We start from the raw sequence: 14,528 nt of genomic DNA, 5'->3' as shown, positions 1-14,528 counted from the left end.
ACACACACACACACAGGTGCACACCTTGTCTTACCATAGTGCATCATGGACTCTGCCTGCTGTGTGATGTCATTAATAGGAATCCTTTTAGGCACTCACCGACTCTCTCCCTACGTGTTTTTGTCCTGTGAGTCAGGCATGCTGTGACCCTACAGGATCCTCCCTTCTTGTCTAGAGTCAAGCTATGCACAACAGAAAAGTTTTGTGTCTACAGATGCCCAGAGAGTCTGAATATGTTGAGACTATAGTGGTCACCCTCTCCCTGATCCGGGAAGTTCTATGAAGGAGTTGTCCAGTTGGGACAGATGTCACCATCGGCTCTGAGTTCCCATCACTCATCCTTTCCTTTGTTGGTTTCCCATCTATCTACTCACCAACCCACCATCCATCTATCCAGCGATCCATTCAACCACTCATTCCTGCCTTCCCATCTCTCAGCTGCTCAGGTCCATCCATAGCAAGAAGCCAGCCAACAGGAAGATTCCAGCCCGCATGCTGCATGGACCCTCCTCTTTTCAGTCTGCCTTCCCAGTTTTACCAGAAGCAGCTAGTTGAATGATCTCTAAGGTACTACTGGGGGGTCTTGAGGAAGGACGAGAACACTTCTCAAGGGGCAGCATAGACCTCAGCCACAAAGGTGTGTCTTGCACTCTGGTTCTACCAGATATCCGGTTCCTTAACCTCTCTGACCTTTGAGATCATTTACCTGAAGAATATGGGGACAAAAATCCAGTCCTAGCAGGCGGATAGAGAGATGAGGAGATGTTACTTCCAAAAGGACCTTTTGCATGTTGAAGACTGCTGGACAGGTGTAACTTAAGCAGAGAATGGAGTGGGGGTAGCTGGGTGGGGAAGGTTCTCCTTGGGATGGCCAGTGGGATCTCCAGTGCAGGTGTGAGGTGTTGGTTCCTGAGTCCAGACTGACTTTAGATTCCATCTGCAGTCTCTCTTCCAGGCCAGTCAGGATGCCCACCCTGTCTTCTTGCCTGGGCTTGGCTCCTATCTCATAGCAACTGCCAGCACCAGAGAGATTATATCCTAAAAATAGGGCTGGGCCCCACTGGTGCTGTTTTCTCTCCTCCCCATGATTTATCACCATCAACCCTTGGTACCTGGGACAGCAAGTCTCTCCCTAGTTCCCCAGGGATCATTAGGAAGAGGTTTGTGGACTACCTCGGATCAGTCTAGAAACGGATGTCATAGATCAGTCTGGAGGTGTTGGTTAGGTCACTGGGGACATCCCTTAATCCTACACCCGGGGCTGAGGTAGCTCTGGGGTAAACCATTGCAGCCTCCTGCTTCACCCCAAGTGTCTGTGTGAATGATACCCTCCTTCAAATTTCCATACATGTGCCCACATGATCCTGTGGGTGAGACCCAGAATGGTGTGGAGCCTGCACTGGGACAGAAGGAACCGTTGCCAGCTTTAGCTCTCCTGTCCCTGCCTCAAGAGGCCCTCAGCATCCTCCCTGAGGCTGAGAGACCTCTGCCCATCCTGAATGTAGGTGGTTCATGCACAGAGTCTGAGTGTGCGCACCCATGAATGGAGGTCTGAGTGCGCGCTCACATGAATGGAGGATACACATTCACAAGACAGTGTGCTCTCATGGCACAGAGATGTCCTGAACACACAGAATGACTCCTGAAAAGACAGTCCCTTATCTTACCTTTGTAGTTACCCTAGGGTTTGTGGCTGGTAGCCTCTTGGAGACCCACATTTCATTGACCCCAAGTTCTTACCCTCACCCCAGATGATGTCCTTATGTCCTTCCTCACAAGGGAGCCTACCCATCCTGCCGATCTATTTTGAATGTCAGTAGAAGGGCTGTGCGTGGGGGAGGGGCAGATGTGCTCACATATGTACACGTGGATGTGCAGACACAGTCTTTACAGGGTCCAGTCTAGCTCTCTGAGCCTTTATTATTGGACAAAGAGCTGCCATTTGGAGTGTTCCCATGGTCATCCCGTAAAGTGGGTGCTCAGGCTTTGGGAACATGCCTGGTGACAGTGTCTCCACACCAACAAGGTGAAGGGCTTTTACTCTGTCTTGGTCTCCAGTGCATCTTGGGTACTGGGTCCTTTCTTAGTGAGTTCAGAGGGAGCTGGGGCCAACCTCCCAGCTGGGGCTGCTTGGATCATTCACACCGCTGCCTTCAGGGGCACGCTGTCTGCTGGCTGATCTAGGTCCTTCCTTGCCAGGGCCAGGTGCGTGAACACAAGAATGAGAATGAAGCCTGCGGTGTGAGAAGAGTGGGTAAGCCCTTAGAGAGGATGATCAGGAGGGCACCTCACTAAAACCTCTCGACCGTGTTGTTGGCTCTATATGACATTTTCTAGACAGTGTCTCCAAGCTGTGCTGAGAACGAATCTCAGTGTCTGATAAATCTGCTCTGCTTTGACTTTACCAAGGTCAAAGGATATCCCAGCCTCCCAAGACCTCTTAAGTCCCCTTTCTCAGAAAGCTGAGGCAGAAAGATGCTAAACTCAAGGCCTGACTAGGCTACAGTGAATTTTAGGTCAGCTGGGGGCAACTTACTGATACACTGTTAAAAAATATGTATATACATATACATACAAAATAACTATGTAATATGTATCATATATAATATGTATTATATTACATTATATATATATATAATATGTACATATTATATATATATTTAAAGGTCTGGTCAAAGAGGTAAAGGCCAATTGTCTCCCACTCCTCTCTCCTCTCTCTCACACACATTTTCTCTGAGGTCAGATTGGGGAGTTCACAGGAGAGCCAGTGAGCTGTTGCATAGACCCCCCCCCCCAAGAGAAAGACACTTCACAGCCTTAAACTAGAACCAGCAAAGGAAATAATCACCAAAGAGCAAATCTGTCAGAATAAAGACATAAAACCTCCATTACCTATCGCTGCCAGGGTGCCCAAGAGGACACCCACCGCTGACAGTTTCGTGGGCATTCCCTTCATGCGACCCACCTTGCGCATACATTGGCCCTCCACATTGCAGCGACACACAATCACTGGGGTGGTGAAAGAAGATAAAGGTATAAGGGAAGGCTCCCAGCAGCTCGGGGCCTCCCATTTGGAAAACTGGCTGATACATATTGTAGTGGCTGGTTTTGTGTGTCAACTTGACCCAAGCTGGAGTTATCACAGAGAAAGGAGCCTCCCTTAAGGAAATGCCTCCATGAGATCCAGCTGTAAGGCATTTTCTCAATTAGTGATCAAGGGGGAAAGGCCCCTTGTGGGTGGTGCCATCCCTGGGCTGGTAGTCCTTCTTGGGTTCTATAAGAAAGCAAGCTGAGCAAACCAGGAGAAGCAAGCCAGTAAGTAACATCCCTCCATGGTCTCTGCATCAGCTCCTGCTTCCTGACCTGCTTGAGTTCCTGTCCTGACTTCCTTTGGTGATGAACAGCAGTGTGGAAGTGTAAGCTGAATAAAACTTTTCCTCCCCAACTTGCTTCTTGGTCATGATGTTTGTGTAGGGATAGAAACTCCGACTAAGACACATGTTTCTGTGCACACCTATGTAGGTGTGTGTGTGTGTGTGTGTGTGTGTGTGTGTGTGTGTGTGAAGGTGATTACTCCTCTGTGTGTGTGTGTGTGGCAGGATAGTTGTTCAGCCCAGGTCAGCAGGTCAGCCCAGAGGAACAAATGTGCATAGGTATGTGCTGTCTACATGAGAGTGCATTGTCTATACCCAGGCTCTTTCCTCCATATCCCAATGGCTCCTGTAGAAATTAAAGATGCCAACTTTGGCAACACTGAAGCCCCAACCTCACCTTTGACCTGGAGTTGCCACATATGGGTATCATGGTGGACAACCACAGGTACCATGTATTCACCAGGCTCTACCCAATGCAATGCCAAGGTGAGGTAGGCATGGGAATCTGTTGGGTTGCAGAAGACGATTAGAGTCACTGGCCTGAACAGGCTCCACCCAAGCTGCTCCCCCACTTCCAACCCTACCCCATCTCACATCCAAGTGAACTCACCCTTCACAGCCTCATTCTCATCCCCTGCCACGTACCGTTGAGAGGCTGGAGGCGCCAATCCCGCTGCACAGTGGGATTGGGACCGAGAGCAAAGCTGTAGGGACCATTCCTGTTGGTCAGGTCAGGGTCCTCACTGACCCCACTCACAACTACACCGTAGTCTTGGCGGGGTGTACAGAGGTGTCGGCTGGGCCCAGCAGCCAGAGTCAATGCTGGGACAGGAGAGGCCTTCAAGAAGTGGACCACAACGGTGGCAGAAGTGCTCAGTCCTGGCTTATCTGTATTATTGGAGGTGAGGGTAAGCCTCAGAAAACCTGGGCTGGTCTCCACACACCCCACACAGCCCATCTGTCTTACTCTACTGCTTCCCTTCATACTCCTGCACCCTGATGTACCCTTCCTCACTTGCCTTCCCAGAGCTAGCTGTTTATCCTATTGAGGTGCCATCCATGGTCCCCCTCACCTGGCTCCAGGGTTCCACTTGGCCCATCTCTTAGCATTCCTGCCTCAGACACAGCTCCTGGCTCTCCTTCTGCTTTCCTAATCTAATGCCCATTGTCTTGTCTGTCCTTGCAGTTGATAGCCCAAGAAGCCCAAGGGACACAGTTGGGGAATTGTGAGTGTCAACTTGAAGGATGGTTTTCATGTAAAAGGTTTGCAGTGAAGTTGCCATCCCCGGAGAAGACTCCATTGCTGTGTGATCATACCTGTGTCTTGGGCCTCCACAAGCACTGTGTATGTGTCTCCAGGCTGGGCACCCTGCAGGGATTGGGCTGTGTGTACCTCCCCAGACACCTCCTTGATGCAGAGCCAGCCCTCTGAGTCATTGACCAGGGAGAACCTGAGGCCCAAAGATGAAGGTGTGTTTGGGGAGGCACTGGAACAATATATAGGGTGCTGCTCAGAAACCCCCAGGATGGTGCAGCTGGATACTCAAGTCCTGTATCCTTTCTGTGATTCAGGGACAACACCAGTGCTGGTGAGCCCAGCCACCCAGTTTTAGAATTTGTTGGTGATATGGTGTTTGAACTGTAGGAGCGGGGAGGATTATCAGAACCTATGGATGAAGGGCAGCAACTGGTTCAACCTCACTAGTTCCAGAGCATCCAACCAAGAAGTCTGGAGGGCAAAGACTCAGGTACAGTTTCAGTCTGGATGGTGGTGCTCCCTTAAGGAGGATTAAGTAGAGCTCCCGTGGGCTCTAGACACACCTCCTCCATGTCTGCCTAGTCCATCCAGTGCTGGCCCTCCAGGGGTCAGAACCTTGGCATTAGTAATCATTTGAGGAATACTTTTGGCCACATACTAAATGAGTTTCTCTCTCTCTCTCTCTCTCTCTCTCTCTCTCTCTCTCTCTCTCTCTCTCTCTCTCTCTCTCTCTGTGTGTGTGTGTGTGTGTGTGTGTAAGTCATCCTTGGGAATCATGGGAAGTCCAGGCTAGGCAAGTGGCAGGGCTTTTGGCTCACCTGAGGGTTCTGCTCATGGGGTCTGAGGGCTGGATGGTCAGCAGGAGGGAGCCAGCTGGGGTGCTGACTGGGATGCTGGTCTCGTAGCTCTCCTGGTCCAACTTGAGGGGAGCAACCACCCTCTCCACTAGTATAGTCACCGTGGCCGTGGCCGCAGGGCCTGGGCCTGGGCCCACCAGTTCTTCTACGTTCCTCACTACCACCACCACCTTGTGATCAGGAGCTGCCTCATAGCTGAGGTTCTGAAACCAGCGAGTTCGGGGTCACTGTGTGGGTCAGGGTGGTACACTTGTGACCCTTCCCCACCTGTCCACATCCTAACCTTCCGGAGTCTGAGCTGGACATGGTCGGAGTCTGGCTCCCAGGACAGGTCAAAGATCCCTTCTGGGTCTCCTTCTTCAATGGCAAAGTCCATAAGGCGGAAGGCAGGTTCAAGGTCAGCATCAGTGGCCACGAGAGTGGCCACCAGAGCCCCAGGTTTTACATCCTCAGGAAGAGTTACAGGCCCAATCTGGAAAGATGGAGATGCTTGGTAAACACCACTGGCATCCTTCCCATGATCTCTGTACCTCGGTGTCAGCTTACCTGGGAACTGATGAACTCAGGGGCATGGTTGTTGATGTCTGTCACCATAACTGTCACCTCACATGTGCTGCTGAGGCCTGTTAGAGGGGAGGGATTGTTGGTGAGGTCCCAGTAGGAGCAGAGGGGCAAGGGCCAAGGTCACCCACTATCAGGGTACTTACCACTCTCTGATCCTGCTAGGTCAACAGCCAGCACCCGAAGCAGGATATTCTGGCCAGCATGGAGTGGGGCAGTTCCCAGTGTTACACTGCCTGAGGTCGGATCTAACTCCAAGGCTTTGTTTTCAGCCCCCTCCTCAGGCTCAGGGCTCAACAACTGATATACAATGTGGGAATTGGGTGACCCGGGGGCATCCAAATCCTCTGCTGAGAGCCTGGCTACTTCAGTTCCTGTAAGACAACATTGCCACCCATTTCCTGGTGTGTGTGTGTGTGAATGTGTTTGTGTGTGTTTGGTGTGTGGTGTGTGTGTGTGTATGTGAATGTGTTTGTGTGTGTTTGGTGTGTAGTGTGTGTGTGTGTGTGTTTGTGGGTGTGTGTGGTGTGTGTACATGGTGTGTGTGTGTGTGTGTGTGTGTGTGTGTGTGTGTGTGTGTGGTATTTGGCTTTGACATAGAATTCGGAAGCTAGACCTATCCCAAAGAATCAAGATGAGTGGTTTCTAGCAGCTCTGACTTTCCCGGCTCCTGACAAGACCCATAACCCACCTGGGGGGCTGAGCTCAGGGATGCTGACTGTTGGGTCATGTGGGGAGCAGACAGGTGCATTGTCGTTTTCATCCATCACCACCACCTGCAACTCCAGGGGTTCTGCGTAGTCCTCACCATGGGAATTCTGAGCTCGGACTTGGAGCTGGTACTGTAGTGGGCAGTGGGGAGTTTCACATTAGGGCCAAGGGTGGCTCTAGCCTGGAGAGATTCAAGTCCCTTCTGGTGGCCAGCCCTATCTCTCCTGGGATGTCTTCCCTGTTTCCACATCTGTGGGGCATGTGTCAGAGCACTCTCCAGTCTGCCCTGGGTTTCCCTCTCACCTCACCTCAGCCTGGGCCTCTCGGTCCAGCTCCATCGTAACATGGAGCATCCCCTCTGTATCCACATCAAAGGGTCCTGGAGGCTGGCTCTCCAGCTGGTAGTGCACATCTCCTCCACTCCAGTGCACCTGGGGAGGAGGTAAATTGATAGCCCTTTAGGCTGAGAAGCAGGAAGGATCTATGCCAGCCCTTATTCCCCAACAGCTTCCCAGGAAAGAAACCTGGACCCTAAGAGCACGTGGTTTGCGACTTATGACAACCTTATTCTGGTCCAAGCCTGGAGCTTGCCAAAGTGCCTAAGTGACCAAGTTATTTTATTTTCTGCTTTCTGGGACTGACCCCAAGGCATTGCTAGAAAAGGCCAGAGACATTTCTGGCTTGGGTGACAATCCCCAATGGCAGTGAAAGTTGGCAGCTGTTTCCCCCGAGGAAGCCTTAGGAAAGCTGGGGATGTTAGAGCACAAACTCACACTACCAGAGGATAGCAGGTGATGGACTGTATGCTTGCTCCCCAAGGCCTTACTTCCCACTTTGTAGTGGGACATGAAGAAAGGAATAGGGATCAAGTTGAGTCCTGGACATTCCTCCCAAGGTTCTGTTGTGACTCAGGTCCGTCCAGCTGTACAAGCTGCAGGTTACTTCAGTCACTTCTCACCTGGGCAATGCTGTGTGGGTATGAAACTTTGAGATTCTCTGCCAGGTGAACAGGCTCTAGGGGTGCCCAGCTGTTCTCTACTATGGAGATCTCCACAGTGGCAATAGCCTGGTGGCCTGAAGGCTGGTCACCCATGTCCTTGACCTGTACCAATAGCTGGTAAGTCTCTTCAAGGGCATGGTCTAGGCTGGTGCTTCCTAGAAGGGATAGAAGGTCAATTGAGCATAGATCCAGGGAGCAAGGCCCAAAGCCTCTTCAGCCAGTACCAGACAGAAAGCCAAGCATATTACAGGTGTTTAAAAGACTTTGAGGGAAGAGAATTGGAGAGATGTTTCAGTGGCTATGAGCATTGACTGCTCTTCCAGGGGACCCACGCTATATTCTCAGCACCACATGGCAGCTGACAACTGGCTGTAATTACAGTTCCAAGGGACCAGATGTCATCTTCTGGCCTCTAACGTCATTAGGCATGTATCACACACACATACACACACACGCACACGCACACACGCACACACACACATGCACACACGCACACACACACATGCAAAACACCCACACACATAATATCTATCTATCTATCTATCTATCTATCTATCTATCTATCTATCTATGCTTCTCTCTTTCTATTTGTCTCTATAGATATATACACAATATTTTTAAAAGACTTGTCCCCCTAAAAAACCTAAAGAGAAAAAAAAAAAACTCAAAATGAAACCAGGCAGTGGAGGTGCATGCCTTTGATCCCAGCACGTGGGAGGCAGTGGCCTCTATGAGTTTGAGGCCAGCCTGGTCTACAGAGCTAGTTCCAGGAGAGCCAGGGTTACAAGAATATTTATCTGGAAAAACAACAACAGCAGCAAAAAGACTTGAAAAGATAAAAAGAAAGAAAAATACTAAGGAATGAGATAGAGGTGTTTTTTAAAAAAAACTATATTTTATTATTTATTTATGTGTCTGTGTCTGTCTGTGTCTGTGTCTGTAAGTACAAGTGGCAGCAAAGGCCAGCAGGGGGCATCCAATTCCCAGGGACTGGAGTTACAGATGGATTATGAAATGGCATGTGGGTGTTGAGAATCAAACTCAGAGTCCCCTGTAAGAGCAGTCAGTGCTCTTAACCACAGAGCTGTCTCTCTTATCACCATTGGAGCACCCGACCAGTACTTGATTGCAATTTCCCTTCCTTAGTGAAAGGCTGATTGACTGGTAAGCTAGCTGGATGACCAGGGTTGGGAGGAGGGTAGATAGGTAGGTGCTGGGCTGAGGGGCTTGCTGATTGACTAGGTGGAGCGTCTATAGGATAGGATAGGATAGTATACAGATGAGCAAGTGTTGGACACATGGACTGTGCAGGCCATTTAGGGGCTAGAGGAGTGCAAAGGTGGCTGGTTGGGTTGAGGAATGAGTCACTTTTTCTTCTATCCCTAACTTGTACCTCTGATCAAACTCCCAGAAGTAGATCTAACTTGATACCATGCCTGAGGCATCTTAACTACAGATCCTTCATCCGTTCCCATCTGGTCCCTATCCATCCCATCCCTAAGCTTGCCACGTATAACCCAGCTTCGGCCTCTGCCTAGAACTCCCTCTTCTCTTCTATCTCAGCTCCAGCCCACCCATCCCTTATAGCTCAGAGGCCCCTTCCCCATTCCCTGACCCTCCCTCCATCAAACCGAGTTCATGCTTACCACTGGGACTAAGAGCCAGAGCCCCTAGGTGAGGGTCCAGCTGGAACAGGTCTGGTAAAGGCTGAGGTGGGGACTGGCTCAGAATGTGGAAGCGAAGGTCGGAGTTAGCTGTGCCTGGTGCATCCCCATCAGAAGCCTCAAGGAAGAGGAAGGGGACCCCTGGGGTGGGGATACATTGTAAGGGATGGTGGGGACAGGAGGTCTTCTGTATCTCCCTCTCTCTTCTCAGAGCTTCTTCTGTGCTCATTACTGTATCAGGGTTCTGGAAGGGAGCCTGTTTTTCATCCCAATTCACAAATGAGACCCAAAGTAGATAGTACCATTAACGGAGTTAGAGGGTACAGAATGAGACAAACTAGGGGGACAGCTAGAATCCTGCAGATTTGTCACTGGCAACTGTCTCTTTACTGTCTGATGTCTTATCAATGTTTGCCTGTCTTCACCACACTTCGGTTGCCCATGTCACTTACCAGGCCTGGTGCCCTGGCTCAGCTGAGCTCTGTAGATGGCCTGGGAGAATTGGGGTACCTGGTCATTCTCATCTTTCACATGCACAGTCACACGCTGTGGACCCCATAAGACACGTCCATCCTCAGACTCCAAGGTGACCTGGTAGGAAAGGGTAGTTGGTTCCCAACTCTGTCTTGCCTGCTTGCCCTGTGCCTCACTCTGTCATACCTGTAGTTGGTACTCTGCTTTCTCTTCCCGGTCCAGGGTCCTCGTCGTCACTAGAAAGCCAGAGTCTGTATCCACAGCAAAGGTGTTTTGATCTGCCGTGTTTGAGTCTCCTGATAGGACAATGCGGCCTTCATCTCTCCCCAGGGGTAGTGGTAGCTGGTGGGAGAAAACAGGCAAAAGAACTAGGGGCCAGGGTTAGACTCAGTGGTTTCTCAACCCGTGGGTTGTGACCCCCAACAGGATTCATATTAATACCCTGCATGTCATCTATTTACTTTATGATCCATAACAGTGGCCAAATTATAGTTATGAAGTAGCAAAATCATTTTATGGTTGGGGGAGGGGTCACCACAACATGGAACTGTATGAAAGGGTTGCAGCATTAGGAAGGTTAAGAAGTGGTATCCCCCTGGGCTAGGGGATACCACTTTTAGCTACAGGCTCCGATTTAAATATGGGGAAACTGAGTCTCAGAAGGAGCTGGCACCTGCATTCAATCTCAAATCTGGTAGGTCTTCAAAGGAGGAAATTTCCCTCTAATACCTGACATCCCCCATGCTCCCTGACACCTTCCTTCCAAAACTGGAACCTCTCCAACAACCTTTCTTCTGTTTTTTTTTTTTTTTTTAGACAAGGTTGGCATCAAACTCTTCATCTTCTCCAATGCTAGGATTACCGGCACCTGCTGCCACACCCAGTACCACCCGTTTCTGTTCTTTAACTCGAAGCTCGGCTCTTCTCTGGGACTAAAATCTTGTTAGTTGCTTACACTAATCCATGCATTGTCTAGGAAGCAAGACTCAAAGGAGATTCAAATCAGGGAAGAGAACTGGACCAATTGGCAGGAGAAGCATGGTATTGGGGGGTAATGGGAAGCCACCCCACGTTCCGGCTTACCTTGAGTATGTAAAAAGGGAAATTTCCACCATAGTTTTCAGGGACTTCTGTGTGCAGGCTTTCTGCAGGCTGGGCCTCAGTGGTGAAAGCCTGTGGGGGAAGTTCTCACCTTGTTCCTTAGACACAGACTTCTTCTCCCTGACCCACCAGATCTTAGTCTGTCCGCCCCCTGGTCTTAGGCTTCCTGCTTCCACAGCAGGCCCATAGCTATGACTTTGAACTCACAACTCCCATACTACTATTATGGCCAGTGTCAGGAGTCTAGTGGGACTGGGGACAAGGGTGCTAACCCCTAAGTTTGAGATCTGAAGGAAGAGACCGGGACCAACTCACCTGAATGACAGAGAGGTAAAGTAGCCACGGCCGGGCAGAGATCATGGTCAAGGCAGACCTGAGGGACATGGGAATGAGAATTTAGGTCAGAAGGTCAAGAAGAAGGGTTCTACCCTGTATAGACAGGCAGAGGGACCTCAGTATGGACTAGTCTCCTCCCTGCATGGCCTGTGGTTCTCTTTTGCAAATGTTCAGCTCCTCGGTCAGTCCAAGTAAGGCCCAACAATCCTGCTTCTTTGATCTTGCTCTTATAAACAGCACCATAGAAGTTTTCACTTCCAAACCCCTTTCTCCTTCTTGCCATCTCCCCCCACCCCTCATTAACACCCAGATTCCCAAAGTGGCAATTATTCAGCAGGCCACCAATCACAGAAATTAGCAGCTGGACAGACAGCTATCATTTCTGAGGACAGAGTTCCGTGCTTCATGTAAGGCCTGAATGGCAGGGCCTGACCAAGGTCACAGAGGACTTGAACACAAGACGATTCCTTCAGCAACAGAGGACTTGTGGCTCAGGCCTTGGGGCCTATCACGTTTCCCAGTGCCACCCTCCAGATACCAGACTGCCCTTAATGCAGGAACTCTGTCCTCAGTTTTTGCAGATCTCAGCAGGGAGTTAAGAATGTGCAATGTTAACACACACACACACACACACACACACACACACACACACGACTGCAAGATGGATCCCTGAATATTCTTACCCAGATATCTGAAGGATAGGGCAGTGCCCCTACTCCCAACCTCAGCCCTACCCACCCAAGAGCTCTCAGGCACTCACCTTCTGATGCCCAAAGCCTCTCCCTTGGTCCAGTTTCCAGGAGAAAGGAATCCTTCTTCAGGGAGCTCTGGCAAATTTGGCTTAGGTGGGGCAAGGCAAGGTGGACACTTGAGCAGGTAGGCGGTCTGGCGGTGCTTGCTCAGGAGTGGAAAATGCCACCGGGGCCCACAGGAGCAGGCCTGGCCCCGCCTAGTCCCCCCAAGTTACTTATTGACTTTGGAGAGCCAGATCTGCTCAGCATCCGTGACTGCCAGCCCTAGGAGGTGGGCAGCTCTTGGTCTGTCACTGCCCCCTTGACACAGCCCAATGAGCACTTGCTGACCCTCTGGGCTTAGATATAACTTCTTTGTGTGTGTGTGTTCAGATTTGGCCCCCACTTCTCCTCTGTGCAGTGGCATCTGTAGCCAGATCTCTCCAGATATTGTTCCTTGTGCCTGGAATGCTCTTCCCACCTTTCTACAGGACAGTAAGTACCTGCTTACGCTTTAGCAACAAGCACTAATAACCCCTTCTTCAGGAAAGCCCTTACATTCACAGGCTGGATTAGGCGCCCCCACTCCATACCATGAACCGCTTCTACGGATGCCCAGAAGCACCACCCTGTTTCTCACTTATTAGCTTCGGAGTTCCTCTGGGTAGGCTATGACCTTGTCCTGCCCCAAGTGGCCCGTGGAGCTAAGGAAAGGACTGGGAGTGTAACCCAAAGGGCAGATGACCCCAAGTGTGTGTTCGGAGCTCTAGAACATTCATCAGTGAGACCAGTGGATGGGGACAGAAGCCTAGAGGTCCCCCTGAAGCTCTCCTAGCCTCACATGGTCTCCTGAACACAGATAAGGGTGAGGCTCTGACCTGTCTCATGTCTCTAAGCAGAAAAGAGAAGACCGAGGCTGCTCAGGTGATTTTGAGGGAGTTACAGGGCTGACCAGGGCCTCCTCATCTCCCCCTGTAAGGCCTGAAAAGCAGACCCAGCAGAAACCTTGTTTGCTGGGAATCTCAGATGAGGGTACAGAGTATGAAGACCCTGGTGTCCCTCCTCTCACTTTCCTTCCATGTTTTGGGGTCTCCCCCGAGGACTGCTCATAGTGTATCTGGTCAGCATTCCAGATGGAAGCGGGACTGGGACAAGCTGAGTGTCTGTTTTAGGATCACTGAGGCACTGAGCCTAGGTTAGTGCTATATGTGGGGTTGTTGAAGGAGGTTTCACACATACCGAGTGCCTACTAACCAGCACCCAGAACTTCTGTGAGCACATACCGCTGCTATCCCACCCACTCATTCTGAACAGGGAGCTGTCCCCTTGTCATACCCCTCTGGGGTACAGAGAGGCTAAGCTGTTTGCCCAAGGCCTGGGTTCCTGGGTTCCTCTTCAGGTTTAGGGACCTTTCCATGGCAGAGCAAGCTTTCCTCATCTCTCTCTCTCTCTCTCTCTCTCTCTCTCTCTCTCTCTCTCTCTCTCTCTCTCTGTGTGTGTGTGTGTGTGCGTGCACACAGTAGAAGCTTTGAGCAGTTACTGCCCGGGGGAGGATGTGGGGGAGTCTCCGAGGTTCCCTTAAGCACACACACTGAGGAGCTGCGGTCTTCAAACATCTTTTTGATATTGAGTGACATGTAACAGGTTTCCAACTAGGTCTCAAGGGCTCCCAAGAGTTTGTGGAATGAAGAAACACGTGGGCCCTTGCCTCAGGCTACCTCTTGGCTTTGGAAATGAACAGACCTATATATATCAGTCCCCACTCGGCCACTTTCTCTCACCAGCAAGTGGCCATGTTAGCTTCTGAAAACATGTTCAGGAGCCTTCCTTATTCATGGAGAATACACTCTAAGACCCCCAGTAGAGGGATAATACCAAACCGCCTATATATGCTATTTCTTCCAATACATGCCTTTTCACTTAAATGAAGCCCTTTATAGCCTCTCTTTGGCATATATAAATTACCCATGCCACTACCCTGTAAAGGTTGTCAGATGACTAGCACTCACTGCGATACTACAGAGCTGATCTGATAGCCGAGATGTCTTCTAGGCGACTAACAGGTGGGTAGCATATACACCGTGGACACTCTTGACAAGGGCTGATTCATATCCTGGGTGAGACAGAACTGCATGGCTCAGGATTAAATCATGTTACTCAGATCATCATCTGATTTAAAAGTTAGGAATTCTTGATTCCTGGCATTTCCCTTTTCAAATTTTCAGACTGTGGTCAATCAAGGGCAACTAAAACCAAACACACACACACACACACACACACACACCAGGTAAACTCCTATGCTGTCATCCGTGTCAAGAAAGATGAAGGGGGCGTGAGGAGATGACCCAGGTTCAGATTCCCATGTAAAAGTCAGGTAAAGTTCTTGGAATCCCAGCACCGGGGAAGTGGAGCTAGGAGGATCCAGGGTAGCTGCTTAGCCAGTTTATCCAATTGCTAAGCT

The 14,528-nt window shown here is 50.3% G+C and overlaps 1 protein-coding gene across 2 annotated transcripts; it reads right to left on the bottom strand.

Annotated features, from left to right (window-relative positions):
* Positions 1-1,879: 1,879 nt before the first annotated feature.
* Cdh16 (cadherin 16) lies at positions 1,880-12,253 on the bottom strand. Of its 2 annotated transcripts, XM_021170439.2 has the most exons (18): positions 12,097-12,253; positions 11,316-11,373; positions 10,983-11,072; positions 10,086-10,241; positions 9,878-10,016; positions 9,408-9,566; positions 7,720-7,916; positions 7,070-7,192; positions 6,742-6,892; positions 6,197-6,424; positions 6,036-6,112; positions 5,773-5,961; positions 5,451-5,692; positions 4,692-4,825; positions 4,020-4,262; positions 3,772-3,879; positions 2,893-3,009; positions 1,880-2,234 (listed from the first exon to the last, which is right to left on the bottom strand). In XM_021170439.2, the coding sequence occupies exons 2-18, from the start codon at positions 11,358-11,360 to the stop codon at positions 2,140-2,142; spliced, it is 2,493 nt and encodes an 830-aa protein (XP_021026098.1). In that variant the 5' UTR covers positions 11,361-11,373; positions 12,097-12,253; the 3' UTR covers positions 1,880-2,139. The 2 variants fall into 2 exon arrangements, with proteins under 2 accessions (XP_021026098.1, XP_085699793.1); XM_085843667.1 differs by lacking the exon at positions 12,097-12,253 and having other exon boundaries at positions 11,316-11,384.
* Between the last annotated feature and the right edge of the window lie 2,275 nt (positions 12,254-14,528).

This window comes from Mus caroli, unplaced genomic scaffold, assembly GCF_978045245.1.
Source record: "Mus caroli unplaced genomic scaffold, Mus_caroli_1 scaffold_10, whole genome shotgun sequence".
NCBI classification, from domain to species: Eukaryota; Metazoa; Chordata; class Mammalia; order Rodentia; family Muridae; genus Mus; species Mus caroli.
This window is presented reverse-complemented; position numbering and strand designations above follow the sequence as displayed.

Coding starts and splice junctions, on each gene's coding strand:
- Cdh16 (XM_085843667.1), bottom strand. CDS start 11,384: ATGTCCCTCAGGTCTGCCTTGACCATGATCTCTGCCCGGCCGTGGCTA. Junction 10,017..10,085: donor AAGCAGAGTACCAACTACAG/GTATGACAGAGT, acceptor CTTTCCTACCAG/GTCACCTTGGAGTCTGAGGA. Junction 9,567..9,877: donor GAGCCAGGGCACCAGGCCTG/GTAAGTGACATG, acceptor TCCCCACCCCAG/GGGTCCCCTTCCTCTTCCTT.